Source organism: Gorilla gorilla, chromosome 23 (genome assembly GCF_029281585.2).
Source record: "Gorilla gorilla gorilla isolate KB3781 chromosome 23, NHGRI_mGorGor1-v2.1_pri, whole genome shotgun sequence".
NCBI lineage: Eukaryota > Metazoa > Chordata > Mammalia > Primates > Hominidae > Gorilla > Gorilla gorilla.
In genome coordinates, this window is record NC_086018.1 from 29705072 (window position 1) to 29719267 (window position 14196).

Consider the following 14196-nt stretch of genomic DNA (forward strand, 5'->3'; position numbering starts at 1 on the left):
AACCCTGTTTCTACTAAAAATACAAAAATTAGCCAATGTGGTAGTACACACCTATAATCCCAGCTACTCTGGAAGGCTGAGGGAGGAGAATCGCTTGAACTTGGTAGGCAGAGGTTGCGATGAGCCAAGATTGTGCCACTGCACTCCAGCCAGGAAAGGCGTGAGCCACCGCGCCTGGCCAGCTGGTTTCAAACTCCTGACCTCAAGTGATCCACCCATCTCAGCCTCCCAAAGTGCTAGGATTACAGGCGTGAGCTACCACGCCTGGCCAGCAGCAACTTTTAAACATTTTTTGGACCATCACTTGAGGTCAGGAGTTCAAGACCAGCCTGACCAACATGGTGAAACCCTGTCTCTAGTAAGAATACAAAATTACGGTGTCTCATGTCTGTAATTCCAGCACTTTGGGAGGCTGAGGTGGGCGGATCATGAGGTCAGGAGATCGAGACCATCCTGGCTAACATGGTGAAACCATGTCTCTACTAAAAATACAAAAAACAAAATTAGCCGGGTGTGGTGGCGGGCGCCTGTAGTCCCAGCTACTCGGGAGGCTGAGGCAGGAGAATGGCGTGAACCCAGGAGGCAGAGCTTGCAGTGAGCTGAGATCGCGCCACTGCACTCCAGCCTGGGCGACAGAGCAAGACTCCGTCTCAACAAAAACAAAAACAAAAACAGAAAAAAAAAAGAAAAAGAAAAAGAATACAAAATTAGGCCAGGTGTGGTGGCTCATGCCTATAATCCCAGCACTTTGAGGCCGAGATGCGCGGATCATGAGGTCAAGAGATTAAAACCATCCTGGCCAAAATGGTGAAACCCCGTCTCTACTAAAAATACAAAAATTAGCTGGGTGTGGTGGCACACTCCTGTAGTCCCTGCTACTCGGGAGGCTGAGGCAGGAGAATCCCTTAAACCCAGGAGGCTGAAGTTGCAGTGAGCCCAGATCGCGGCACTGCACTCCAGCCTGGGTGACAGAGCGAGACTCCGTCAAAAAAACAAAAAAACAAAAAAACAAAAAAACCTACAGTTATTTGTCAAGCAAATAATATATCCAAAAAAAAAAGAACAGCTCTTTGTGAAGCGAATAATATATCAAAATTTTACTGTTTACTATATGCCACTGATGAAATTATTGCTTTTCAGCTCAAAATCTGCCCTGCAGTATCTGCTCTGTGATAACGGAATCCTAGGCCCTTTAAGCATTTCTCTTTTGCAGTGAGTATGATGCTAAACTTTGTCACAAGGTGTTGGAGGAACAATGCAGGTGGAAGGGAGCTTCTCTTTCCGGTTTGGTGAGCTTTTTTTCTTGCTCCTGCACCAGGGGCCATCAGTGATTAATATATGTTGGGATATCTTGGGGCTTCTCTGCCCTAGTGGTGCGGCCAGGACATGTAGTCCCTCAGTGACCTTGCAGCCTTAGCTTGGCGACCACTTTGCTGCAGGCTTCCCAACACGGATAGGGCACTCCAGGCCTTATGCCCTCAGTGGTAACCTGACTTCCTGATGGTCATTTCCTGTCACTCTCCTGAAGCAAAAACCACATGCTCCAGGCCTTGCATCACAGCAGTGCCCTACCTCCATCTGCAGCAGCCTTATCTTGTCTATGCTTGAGAAGGTGGTTGTTATTTCCTGCTTGCCCAGCTCTGGCCTCTGCAACCCACCCATCCAATGGGCTGCAACCTCACCTTCTCCAACCAAGTCTCGTTTTTTTTTTTTTGAGACGGAGTCTCCCTGTCGCCCAGGCTGGAGTGCAGTGGCGCCATCAAGGCTCACTGCAGGCTCTGCCCCCTGGGATTCACGCCATTCTCCTGCCTCAGCCTCCCGAGTAGCTGGGACTACAGGCGCCCGCTACCTCGCCCGGCTAATTTTTTGTATTTTTAGTAGAGACGAGGTTTCACTGTGTTAGCCAGGATGGTCTCGATCTCCTGACCTCGTGATCCACCTGCCTCAGCCTCCCAAAGTGCTGGGATTACAGGCGTGAGCCACCACGCCCGGCATCAAGTCTCAACTCCAACCTTGAGGGAGGTGGTGCCCCTTCCAAGTTTGCCCTTCCTAGGGTACTCTCCCTTAACCCAAGTGTACCCTTCAGGATTCTCTTTACATTTAAGGTTACTCCCTGTCATAGTTTAATGCTTTATAATAAACTTCCCCTGTCTAAAATACTGTGTGATTTCTGTCTCCTGATTGGACTTGAACCAATACATAATACTAAGGTAAAAATCCTAAGAGCTAAATTAGGTTGCTACTAAATATGTTAGACCAGTGGTCTTTAGTGTACCTAAAAACTTTCCACAGAGTACACGAGAACCCGGCTGTAGGAGAATCAACCACTCAATCTTTAATTTCTACTTTTTCTTTATTATTATAATTTTTTTTTTTTTTAGATGGGAGTCTTGCTCTATTGCCCAGGCTGGAGAGCAGTGGTGCGATCTCAGCTCACTGCAACCACCGCCTTTTGGGTTCAAGCAATTCTCTGGCCTCAGCCTCCCCAGTAGCTGGGATTACAGGTGTACACCACCACTCCCAGCTAATTTTGTATTTTTAATAGAGATGGGGTTTCACCATGTTAGCCATGCTGGTCTCGAACTTCTGACCTCACGATCCACCCACCTCAGCCTCCCAAAGTGCTGGGATTACAGGCATGAGCCAATGCGCCTCGCCTTATTATTAATTTTTGTAGAAATGTGGTCTCACCATGTTGCCCGGGCTACTCTTAACCTCCTGGGCTCAAGTGATCCTCCCACCTTGGCCTCCCAAAGTGTTGGGATTATAGGTGTGAACTACCATACCCAGCTCAATCTCTAATTTCTAAAAGTGATACATCTAAGAAGTTTCCTGAATTGCTCTTGCAGGTCTCTCTGTTCCCACAGATTCTCTCAGAACAGCTCCTATCCATCCTGAATTCTTCTTTGATACATCAATCAAACCACTCATTTTGCTAAGCCCTTTCCAGTGATTAATGAAATCACCATAAACTTGTCTTGGGCTTTTCTTTTCCTTTACTACACATTATTCAGTTAAGAGAGAAGAGTGCCTTTAGAGATTGGGTATTAGGGGCTGAGCATGGTGGCTCATGCCTGTAATCCCAGCACTTTGGGAGGCCAAGGCGGGCAGATCACATGAGGTCAGGAGTTTGAGACCAGCTTGGCCAACATGGTAAAACCCCGTCTCTACTAAAAATACATTTTAGCTGGGTGTGGTGGCGTGTGCCTGTGATACCAGCTACGCGGGGGGCTGAGGCAGGAGAATCGCCTGTACCTGGAAGGCAGAGGTTGCCGTGAGCCGAGATCATGCCATTGCACTTCAGACTGGGCAACAAGGGTGAAACTCCTTCTCAAAAAACAAACAAAAAATTAGCCAGGCATGGTGGCAGGTGCCTGTAATCCCAGCTACTCGGGAGGCTGAGCCACGAGAATCACTGGAACCAGGGTGGTGGAGGTTGCAGTGAGCCAAAACTGCACCACTGCACTCCAGCCTGGGTGGCACAGTGATACTCTGTCTCAAAAAAAAAAAAAAAAAGAAAAAAGAAATTGGGTATTTGGGCCAGTGTTAAGACAATTGATTTCAGGTATCTCACGGAAAGGAGTTGTCAGAGTGACTTTGCCTTGTTCACCTTGATTATCATCAAATAATGTCTACTTAAGAAAAAGACCTTACTTAGGAAAGAGAGCTTCAAACACTAAAAATAGCTTGTTCGTGTATTTAATTATATACAGTATTTTTTCTAGCTATTCTCACTTCTCATTAACAATATGTCATCACTTAGAAAAGTTCCACTCAACATATACATGGGATCGGCACGATGGCTGACACCAGTAATTTGAGCACTTTGGGAGGTGGAGGTGGCCAGATCACTTGAGCCTGAGAGTTCAAGACCAGCCTGGGGAACACGGCAAAATCCCATCTCTACTAGAGATACAAAAATTAGCTGGGCATGGTAGCACATGCCTGTAGTCCCAGCTACTCACGAGGCTGAGATAGGAGGATCACCTGAGCCCAGGAAGTTGAAGTTGAAGCTGCAGTGAGCCATGATCATGCCTCTACACTCCAGCCTGAGCGAGACCTTGTCACAAAACAAACAAACTGTAACTATATATATATCAAGATGTTTACTGGGACTACCAAAAACTTGAAGTGTACAAAACCCACAGAAAAAATTTAAGTAATTTCCTTTGGTTAAGACATGAACTTTTATCAATTCATATAATGAAATATTTAATTCAAGTAGTCAGTCCCTTCTGATCTGATCCTACAAGATGTTGTAATTTTTTTTTTTTTTTTTTTGAGACGGAGTGGCTCAATCATGGCTCACTGCAACCTCCACCTCCCGGGTTCAAGCGATTCTCCTGCCTCAGCCTCATGAGTAGCTGGGATGACAGGTGCCTGCCACCATGCCTAGCTAATTTTTGTATTTTTAGTAGAGACAGGTTTTCACTATGTTGGCCAGGCTGGTCTTGAACTCCTGACCTCAGTTGATATACCCGCCTTGGCCTCCTAAAGTGCTGTGATTACAGGCATGAGCTACCACGCCCGGCCAGATGTTATAACTTCTATCCCCATTAACAATACTAAAAAGTACGTGATAAACTGCCCTGCCAATTGGTTTGTCCAATATACTTTTCTCTTATATTAAATATGAAAGCAGGCTGGGCTTGGTGGTTCACTCCAGCCTGGGCAACAACTACATCTCAAAACTACATCTCAAAAAAAAAAACTACAATGAGTTTTTTTTTTTTATGTAGAGCAAAACTACATCTCAAAAAAAAAGAAAGAAAGAAAGCAATCATTGAGACATATAAATTAATAGATTTAGTTCTGATTTTTACAATAATTCTGAATCATTCTTAAAAGTCTAATACTAAAGTGGCCGGGCACGGTGGCTCACGCCTGTAATCCCAGCACTTTGGGAGGCCGAGGTGGGCGGATCACGGGGTCAGGAGATCAAGACCATCCTGGCTAACATGGTGAAACCCCATCTCTACTAAAAAAATACAAAAAATTAGCTGGGCGTACTGGCGGGTGCCTGTAGTCCCAGCTACTCGGGAGGCTGAGGGAGGAGAATGGTGTGAACCTGGGAGGCGGAGCTTGCAGTGAGCCGAGATCGTGCCACTGCACTCTAGCCTGGGCAACAGAGCGAGACTGTCTAAAAAAAAAAAGTCTAATACCAGAGTTTAATTCATGTATGCATACACATTTACTAAAGCAGTATCATGCTTTCTACCATACTCCTCACTTCAAAACTTACAATGCTTTATTATAAACTTAGAACTGAGAAATAATATTTTCTTTTTTTGAGACCCAGCCCAGGCTGGAGTGCAGTGCCGCGACCTCGGCTCACTGTAACCTCCGCCTCCCGGGTTCAAGCGACTCTCCTGCCTCAGCCTTCCGAGTAGCTGGGATTACAGGCGTGTGCCACTACCGCCTGGCTAAGTTTTGTATTTTTAGTAGAGACAGGGTTTCACCATGTTGGCCAGGCTGGTCTCAAACTTTTGACCTCAAATGATCCACCCACCTCAGTCTCCCAAAGTGCTCGGATTACAGGCATGAGCCACTGCTCCTGGCCTCATGTTGTTTTAGTAATGCACAGGTTGGCACTATTGGGTTATTAAGAACATCCATAACTGAAAATCCAAAATCTGAAATGCTCCAACATCTGAAACTTTCTGAGTGCCAACATGATGCTCAAAGGTTATGTTCAAAGGGAATGCTCATTGGAGCATGTGGGATTTTCAGATGAGGGATGCTGGTAAGTATAATGCAAATATTCCAAAATCTGAAAAAATCTGAAGTCTGAAACATTTTTGGTCCCAAGAATTTGGAGAAGAGATAGTCAACCTGCATTATTAAAATGGATAAATGATGACTTTAAGACTTTTAGAAATATACCTCACAATTTGTACTCCGTAATTTATTTCTCAGTGTTTTATATCATTTTCCTGAAAGGATAAATTAACATATTTACTTGAATTGGAAAACAGAAAAGTCAGGAAGAATGATTTGCTTGATGGGCTTAAATAAAAAATTGCTTCCCCCAATTAAATTATATGCCCAGGCTTTTCCATAAACTTAATGTACTAAAATCTGCAGCTTCAAGGGTTTTTTTTTTTTTGACAAAAGTACATTTGATTAATAGCATTTTTATCAAAAGACATCCTAGGTTTAGGCAAAGATTTATTAAAAATTTTATTTTTCTCAACCCCCTTTCTGTATATTGGAATGAATAAAGTACCTCTAAGGGAAAGAGGATCTGGCATTTGACATTTGCCGGACCCTTCTCGGTCTGTTCCAGACACTGAGAGAGTAACTGCCACTAATGCCTGGGCAATAGAACCTTTGTGACTGAGTGCTTTTCAATCTTTTGTTTTCCTTAAATATAATGCTAGATCACTCTATGATTTTTTGGCATACAACTTGAAAGAAGTGGAAATAATTGAATGACTTTACTATATTAAAACTCTTTCCTCTCCCAACTACTTATTTATGTAAACAAGGTTCTTCAGACATATAAATGCAAGAGAGAACACAACTGATAATGAATCCTATTTCATTCGAGTAATAAATACTACTCGATCTCGGATATCTGAAATATTTTTAAAATTTCTCTTGAAAAGACATACAATAGATCAACAAAAGAAACATAAGACAAAAATACAACGTATTAAGATAAAGATTATGGTACAGAAGTGGAACATCAATCATGACCCTAACAAATGATTATTTTATTCGTGTTGTGTGAAGCACTATAACGGAGGTAGTACACATTCTTTTCTCAATTAGACTGTACAGAAATCTTTTTTTTTTGAGACGGAGTTTCATTCTTGTTGCCCAGGCTGGAGTGCAATGGCACGATCTCGGCTCACCGCAACCTCCGCCTCCTGGGTTCAAGCGATTCTCCTGCCTCAGCCTACCAAGTAGCTGGGATTACTGGCGCGTGCCACCATGCCCAGCTTATTTTGTAGTTTTAGTAGAGACGGAGTTTCTCCATGTTGGTCAGGCTGGTCTCAAACTCCTGACCTTGTGATCCACCCGCCTTGGCCTCCCAAAGTGCTGGGATTACAGGCGTGAGCCACCGCGCCTGGCCCTGTATAGAAAGCTTAAGTGTTGGGAATTCTTATTCATATTTTACAGGGAAGCTCCCGAGAGACCATCAGGCTTCCATTTGCTGATAAGAAATGGAGAAGCAAAATCGATCGGAAGAAAATATAAGTTTGGCGATTTTTTTTTTTTGAGACGGAGTTTTGCTCTTGTTGCCTAGGCTGGAGTGCAATGGTGCGATCTCGGCTCACCACAACCTCCACCTCCCAGGCTCAAGCGAATCTCCTGCCTCAGCCTTCCCAAGTAGCTGGGATTATAGGCATGCGCCACCAAGCCCGGCTAATTTTGTATTTTTAATAGAGATGGGGTTTCTCCGTGTGGGTCAGGCTGGTCTCGAGCTCCCAACCTCAGGTGATCTCCCCACCTCGGCCTCCCAAAGTGCTGGGGTTACAGGTGTGAGCCACCGCGCCCGGCTTGGAGATCTTTTTTAAGAAAAACTAAACTTAGGACTTTTAGGTCCTTTTCCAGTTTAGTGCACAGAGTATTTAGGAGCTTGAGCTCTGGGGTTGGGTAAATCCTGTGACACACAGAAATCACATGTGCCAGCATCAATGCTACGACCTAACACAGGTTCATTTGGAGGGTTAACTAAGATTATGTACACAATGTATTAAAATGTCCTTGCATATAAATATCTAGCGACATTACTAATTAATTCTTTAGGATAAATTCCTAGAAATGTACTAAATGGCTCAGAGTGTAGGACCATTTAAAGGGCAATTATATTATGACAAACAATTTTCCAAAAAAGTGAACCTAGCTTGTAATAGAGAAGGAGCTCACCTTTTGGGTCGAGGAAGGCCCATGGGGGTAAGATTAGGATCTGGCCTAGGAATGGTTTTCCGGATGCGAATCTGTGAGACTTTCTTTGGCCTCTTCTCTGGCTCAGCCTATTTTTAAGGATTAAGAAGAAAGATGGTCAAGCTGTAAGACATTTTATTTATATATTTTTTGAGACAAGGTCTCCCTCTGTGGCCCAGGCTGGTGTGAAGCGGTGCAATCATAGCTCACTGTAGCCTTGAATTCCTGGACTCAAATGAGATGGGGTCTCGCTATATTGCCCAGGCTGGCCAGGAACTCTTGGGCTCAACTGATCCTTTTGCCTCAGCCTCTGCAGTAGCTAGGACTATAGGTGTATGCCACCACCCCTAGCATATTGTAAGACATTTTAAATATATAAAGTCCATCTTAACACTTAAAACATTGCTACCTCACTTTAGAGATGATTCTATTAAGCAGTTTATGACAAAGCTCCCACTTCTATTCCTGCTGTTTTTTTATTATTTATTTATTTTTTTAGATAGAGTTTCGTTCTTGTTGCCCAGGCTTAAATGCAATGGCATGGTCTTGGCTCACCGCAACCTCTGCCTCCCAGGTTCAAGTCATTCTCCTGCCTCAGCCTCCTGAGTAGCTGGAATTACAGGCATGTGCCACCACGCCCGGCTTATTTTGTATTTTAGTAGAAACAGGGTTTCTCCATGTTGGTCAGGCTGGTCTCAAACTCCCAACCTCAGGTGATCCGCCCACCTCGGCCACCCAAAGTGCTAGGATTACAGATGTGAGCCACCGTATCCAGCCTCATTTATTTTTTGAGATGGAGTCTCACTCTGTCACCCAGGCTGGAGTGCGGTGGTGCAATCCAGGCTCACTGCAACCTCCGCCTCCCGGGTTTAAGCGAATCTACTGCCTCGGCCTCCAGAGTACCTGAGATTACAGGAATGTGCCACCATATTTGGCTAATTTTTGTATTTTTAGTAGAGATGGGGTTTCACCATGCTGGCCAGGCTGGTCTCGAACTCCTGACCCCGGGTGATCCGCCTGCCTTGGCCTTCCAAAGTGCTGGAATCACAGGCGTAAGCCACCGTGCCCGGCCTTTTATTTTTTTTTTAAGATGGGTTTTCACTCTTGTCACTCAGGCTGGAGTGCAGTGATGCAATCTGGGGTCATTGCTGCAAACTCTGCCTCCCGGGCTCAAGCAATTCTCCCTCCTCAGCCTCCCGAGTAACTGGGACTGCAGGTGTGCACCACCACGGTCAGCTCATTTTTGTCTTTTTTGTAGAGACACGGTTTTGCCAGGTTGCCCAGGCTGCTACTGAACTCCTGGACTCAAGCGATCCGCCCGCCTCAGCCTCCCAAAGTGCTGAGATTACAGGCGTGTGCCACCGTGCCTGGCCCCTGCTGTGTTTTAAGCAACTACTCCCTTCATATCATCAAAACAAGAATTGTACATTCAGTTCAGATATTGAGACTGTCAATATGAAAGTTTGCAACTGTTGAAGACAACAGACATTGCAAAATTGAACATCATCACCATCCACTCATCTTCTTTGAATGCACAAAGCAGCTCTTTCATCCAATTCTCTAAACACTGTTACATGCTGTTGGCAAGAAAAAAGTATGTGGAAAACAATGCAGATTAAAAAATCCACTGTGTCCTTTATTGGCCAAGAGAAAAACTCCCGGCTTAGTACTCTCCAGAACTCGGCTGACACTGAAGGTGGTACGTAAAGATACTCAGAAGCCAGTCTGTAGCTATAATGCGATGTGAGTTGACAATGGCCACCTTCAATGCCACCATCATCTGACCCAACCAGCACTTTACACTTACCTCTTTCTGTTCTGGGGGGCTGCTCTGTGGGCAGGGGCATGCTGCTTTCACACCATCCAGCTCATCCAATCCAGGAACCTGGAACTCAGAGGCTGAAAGCAGGAGCTTGCTGACAGCTGATTCTGCTACCAAGCAAGACTTTGGTACCAAGGCAGGGAATGGAGGCTCCAGCCTAGCACCATGAAGAGAAAGAAGATATGAGAGGGGTTCCCTTTCTACTTCCAGCACATTCAACTTCTTCTTCTTCTTCATTTTTTTTTTTTTTTTTTGAGAAGGAGTTTTGCTCTTGTTGCCCAGACTGGAGTGCAATGGTGCGATCTCGGCTCAATGCAGCCTCTGCCTCCCGGATTCAAGCGATTCTCCTGCCTCAGCCCCCCGAGTAGCTGAAATTACAGGCGTGCGCCACCACGTCCAGCTAATTCTGTATTTTTAGTAGAGACGGAGTTTCTCCATGTTGGTCAGGATGGTCTCGATCTCCCGACCTTAGGTGATCCACCCGCCCCGGCCTCCCAAAGTGCTGGGATTACAGGCGTGAGCCACCACGCCCAGCCTCAACTTCTTAACATCTAGGCCTCAATACTTTTTCTTTCTTTCCAGAGAATAATATATCCAGTCAACCTGCATTCTAGTCACTTCCAGACATAGCCTGTATCTACATATGTAAAAAAATTACAAGAATGTGTAATCCATTTTATTGCTATGGAGTTTTATAAGGAAAAATGTAAAAAGGAACAGACTTTTTGGGTGAGGAAGATATCTGGTAAACCGCACAAATGAACAGTACTCAGATAAGATCAATCCTGTCCAGGGACTGAAGTTGGCTGTAAGACATGAAATAGCTTGAGAGGGGACTTCTGGTACAATAAGCTGGTTAGTGATTTTCACTTTTTTTTTTTTTTTAACAAATTGTATTATTACACATTCCTAGTTGCTGCTTGTAATAGAACAGATTTCAATCTCAGAGATGTTTATCTGAGAGACATAGATCAGGTTTACAAGGACAAGAGGTCAAAGTCATGCCACAGACGATCCACGCCACCTATGTATGCACTGTCTTGCACACACACACGCACATGCGCACACACATGCTGAGTCTCATGTGCTTACCTCGTCTGACTGCCGCTGGTGTTATATGTAGCTTCCATGCCTGGAAGAGGCACATATGGTAACATGGTGTGGCTAAAGTAAAGCAAAAGTACAAAAGCAATAGGTAAGGGCAGTGGGATAACAGGAAAGGTTTTGATGTTATTGTGGGTATTAGCACATGATAGCCCCAAGAAGACAAGAAATGTCAGTTACTCAGAAAGAGGAAAGCTTTCCAACCAGGAGAGTTACATTTATGTGCCCATCACTGGAATGGAGGCAGACTGACAGGAAGATTATTTTCTAACTTGAATGGAAAGAAGGCAGAGACAGAAAGAAAGAACAGTGGCTAGGCAAGGTGGCTGATGCCTATAATCCCAGCACTCTGGGAGGCTGAGGTGGGCAGATGGCTTCAGCCTAGGAGTTCAAGACCAGCTTGGGCAACATGGCGAGACCTTGTCTCCACAAAAAATACAAAAATTTAGCCAGGGGTGGTGGAGTGCACCTGTGGTCTCAGCTACTCAAGAGGCTGGGGTGAGAAGACTGCTTGAGCCCGGAAGATCAAGACTGAAGTAAGCCAAGACTGCACCACTGTACTTCAGCCTGAGTATCAGGGCAAGACCCCATCTCTAAATAAAAATAAATTTTAAAAAATTTAAAGAATATATTATACCACTCAGTTGTGTACTGACTAATAAAATCTGACAGTTTCTATAACCTTATAAAATATTACAGAGAAACCAATTATTTTCTTTTTCTTTTTTTTGAGACTGAGTCTTGTTCCGTTGCCCAGGCTGGAGTGCAATGGTGTGATCTCGGCTCACTGCAACCTCCGCCTCCCGGGTTCAAGAGATTCTTCTGCCTCAGCCTCCCGAGTAGCTGGGACTATAGGCACGTGCCATCATGCCCGGGTAATTTTTGTATTTTTAGTAGAGATGGGGTTTCACCATATTGGCCAGGCTGGTCTCAAACTCCTGGCCTTGTGATCCGCCCACCTTGAACCCCCAAAGTGCTGGCATTACAGGCATGAGCCACCGCGCCTGGCCCAATTATTTTCTTTAAAGCCAAGTTACACATAAAACATAGCTATACAGCCGGGCACAGTGGCTCACACCTGTAATCCCAGCACTTTGGGAGGCTGAGGTGGGCAGATCACTTGAGGCCAGGAGTTCGAGACCAGGCTGGTCAACATGGCAAAACCCCATCTCTACTAAAAATACAAAAAATTAGCTGGGTGTGGTGGTGGGTACTTGTAATCCCAGCTACTCAGGAGGCTGAGACAGGAGAATTGCTTGAACCCGGGAGGAGGAGACTGTAGTAAGCTGAGATTATACCACTGCACTCCAGCCTGGGCGACAGAGGGAGACTCTGTCTCAAAAACCAAACTAAACAAAACAACATAGCTATATAGAAGAAAATTAATGGCCAGTCGTAGTGGCTCACGCCTGTAATCCCAGCACTTTGGGGAGGCTGATGCGGGTGGATCACCTGAGGTCAGGAATTCAAGACCAGCCTGGCCAACACGATGAAACCCTGTCTCTACAAAAATACAAAAACTAGCTAGGCATGATGGCACGTGCCTGCAATCCCAGCTACTTGGGAGGGTGAGGCAGGAGAATTGCTTGAACCCAGGAGGGTGAGGCAGGAGAATTGCGTGAACCCAGGAGGCAGAGGCTGCAGTGAGCCGAGATCACACCACTGCACTCCAGCCTGGGCGACAGAGCAAGACTATCTCACACACACACACACACACACACACACACACACACACAAAAAAAAAGGAGAAAACTATTAAAAATTTAATTCCTTTATAATTAAACTCTTCCTTTTTTTTTTTTTTTTTTTTTTGAGACTGAGTCTCACTTTGTCACCCAGGCTGGAGTGCAGTGGCACGATCTCATCTCACTGCAACCTCTACCTTGTGGGTTCAAGGAATTCTCCTGCCTCAGCCTCCGAGTAGCTGGGACTACAGGCACCTGCCAGGATGCCAGGTTAATTTTTGTATTCTTAGTAGACACGGGGTTTCACCATATTGGCCAGGCTGGTCTCGAACTCCTGACCTTGTGGTCTGCCTACCTCAGTCTCCCAAAGTGTTGGGATTATAGGCATGAGCCACTGTGCCCGGCCTGCTAGAAACCATTTGTAAGCTTGTTTAGAAAAACAGCAAACTTCTGGCCAGGCACGGTGGCTCGCGCCTATAATTCCAGTACTCTGGGAGGCTGAGGTGGGTGGATCACCTGAGGTCAAGAGTTTGAGACCAGCCTGGCCAACCTGGTGAAATCCTGTCTCTACTAAAAATACAAAATTAGCCAGGCGTGGTGGTGGTACATGCCTGTAATCCCAGCTATTCAGGAGGCTGAGGCAGGAGAATCGCTTGAACCCGGGAGGCGGAGGTTGCAGTGAGCTGAGATCGCGCCACTGCACTCCAGCTTGGGAGACAAGAGTGAAACTCTGTCTCAAAAAAAAAGAAGAAAGAAAAGAAAAACAGCAAACTTCTAAACTCTAAGCCCAGGCACATGATGTTAAGGTATTTTTAGAGCCAATGAAAAGTATCTATAAATACCACCCCCTCTACCTTCCATTTGAATTTAAATAAAATAAAGTAAAATAAAATAAGAAGCTAGAAATAGGGAGGGAAACAGAAAATTTTCAACATCAGGAAACAGAAACATCAGGTGGGAAAGAAAGTGCTCTCGAAGACGAAAAGGGGCAAAAGGGTTACACCTCCACAGGGTGAAATGAGTAACTACCATCTATCCTAACCTCAGGAACAAACACAGTTTGGAGGAAGTGGCACAACCTATTTTTTTGGGGAGACAGAGACTCGCTCTGTCGCCCAGGCTGGAGTGCAGTGGCGTGATCTCGGCTCACTGCAACCTCCACTTCCCGGGTTCAAGTGATTCTCCTGCCTCAGCCTCCCGAGTAGCTGGAACTATAGGCATGTGCCACCATGCCCAGCTAATTTCTGTATTTTTATTTTTAGTAGAGATGGCGTTTCACCATGTTAGCCAGGATGGTCTCAATCTCCTGACCTCGTGATCCACCTGACTCGGCCTCCTAAAGTGCTGGGATTACAGGCGTGAGCCACTGCACCTGGCCGGAAGTAACACAATTTAAAGCTGTGTGCCCTAAACACATAGCAGAGCAATTATGAGATTTTAGAGGCATATCAACAAAGTAGACAATAAAAGCAGTACACCAGCATTTAAAACAATGTGAGTCACTCTAATGTATTTTCATGGCTGTCTTTATAATAAGTGAACTTTTAAATATAACTATAAAGGCCGGGCGCGGTGGCTTACGCCAGTAATCCCAGCACTTTAGGAGGCTGGGGCGGGCAGATCACCTGAGGTCAGGAGTTCAAGGCCAGCCTGACCAACATGGAGAAATCCCATCTCTACTAAAAATACAAA

At 45.2% G+C, this 14196-nt stretch overlaps 1 protein-coding gene across 7 annotated transcripts in view; it reads right to left on the reverse strand.

The window, feature by feature from the left end:
- The window catches only part of PRR14L (proline rich 14 like), a 72870-nt gene that overhangs the window by 17693 nt on the left and 40981 nt on the right, over nt 1-14196 (reverse strand). For all 7 annotated transcript variants that reach the window (XM_063704681.1, XM_055374302.1, XM_055374300.1 and 4 more), the window contains 3 exons: nt 10808-10879; nt 9701-9872; nt 7876-7982 (listed from right to left, as the gene is read on the reverse strand). In XM_063704681.1, the coding sequence (XP_063560751.1) occupies nt 7876-7982; nt 9701-9872; nt 10808-10879 (351 nt within the window). The remainder of the gene's footprint in view (nt 1-7875; nt 7983-9700; nt 9873-10807; nt 10880-14196) is intronic.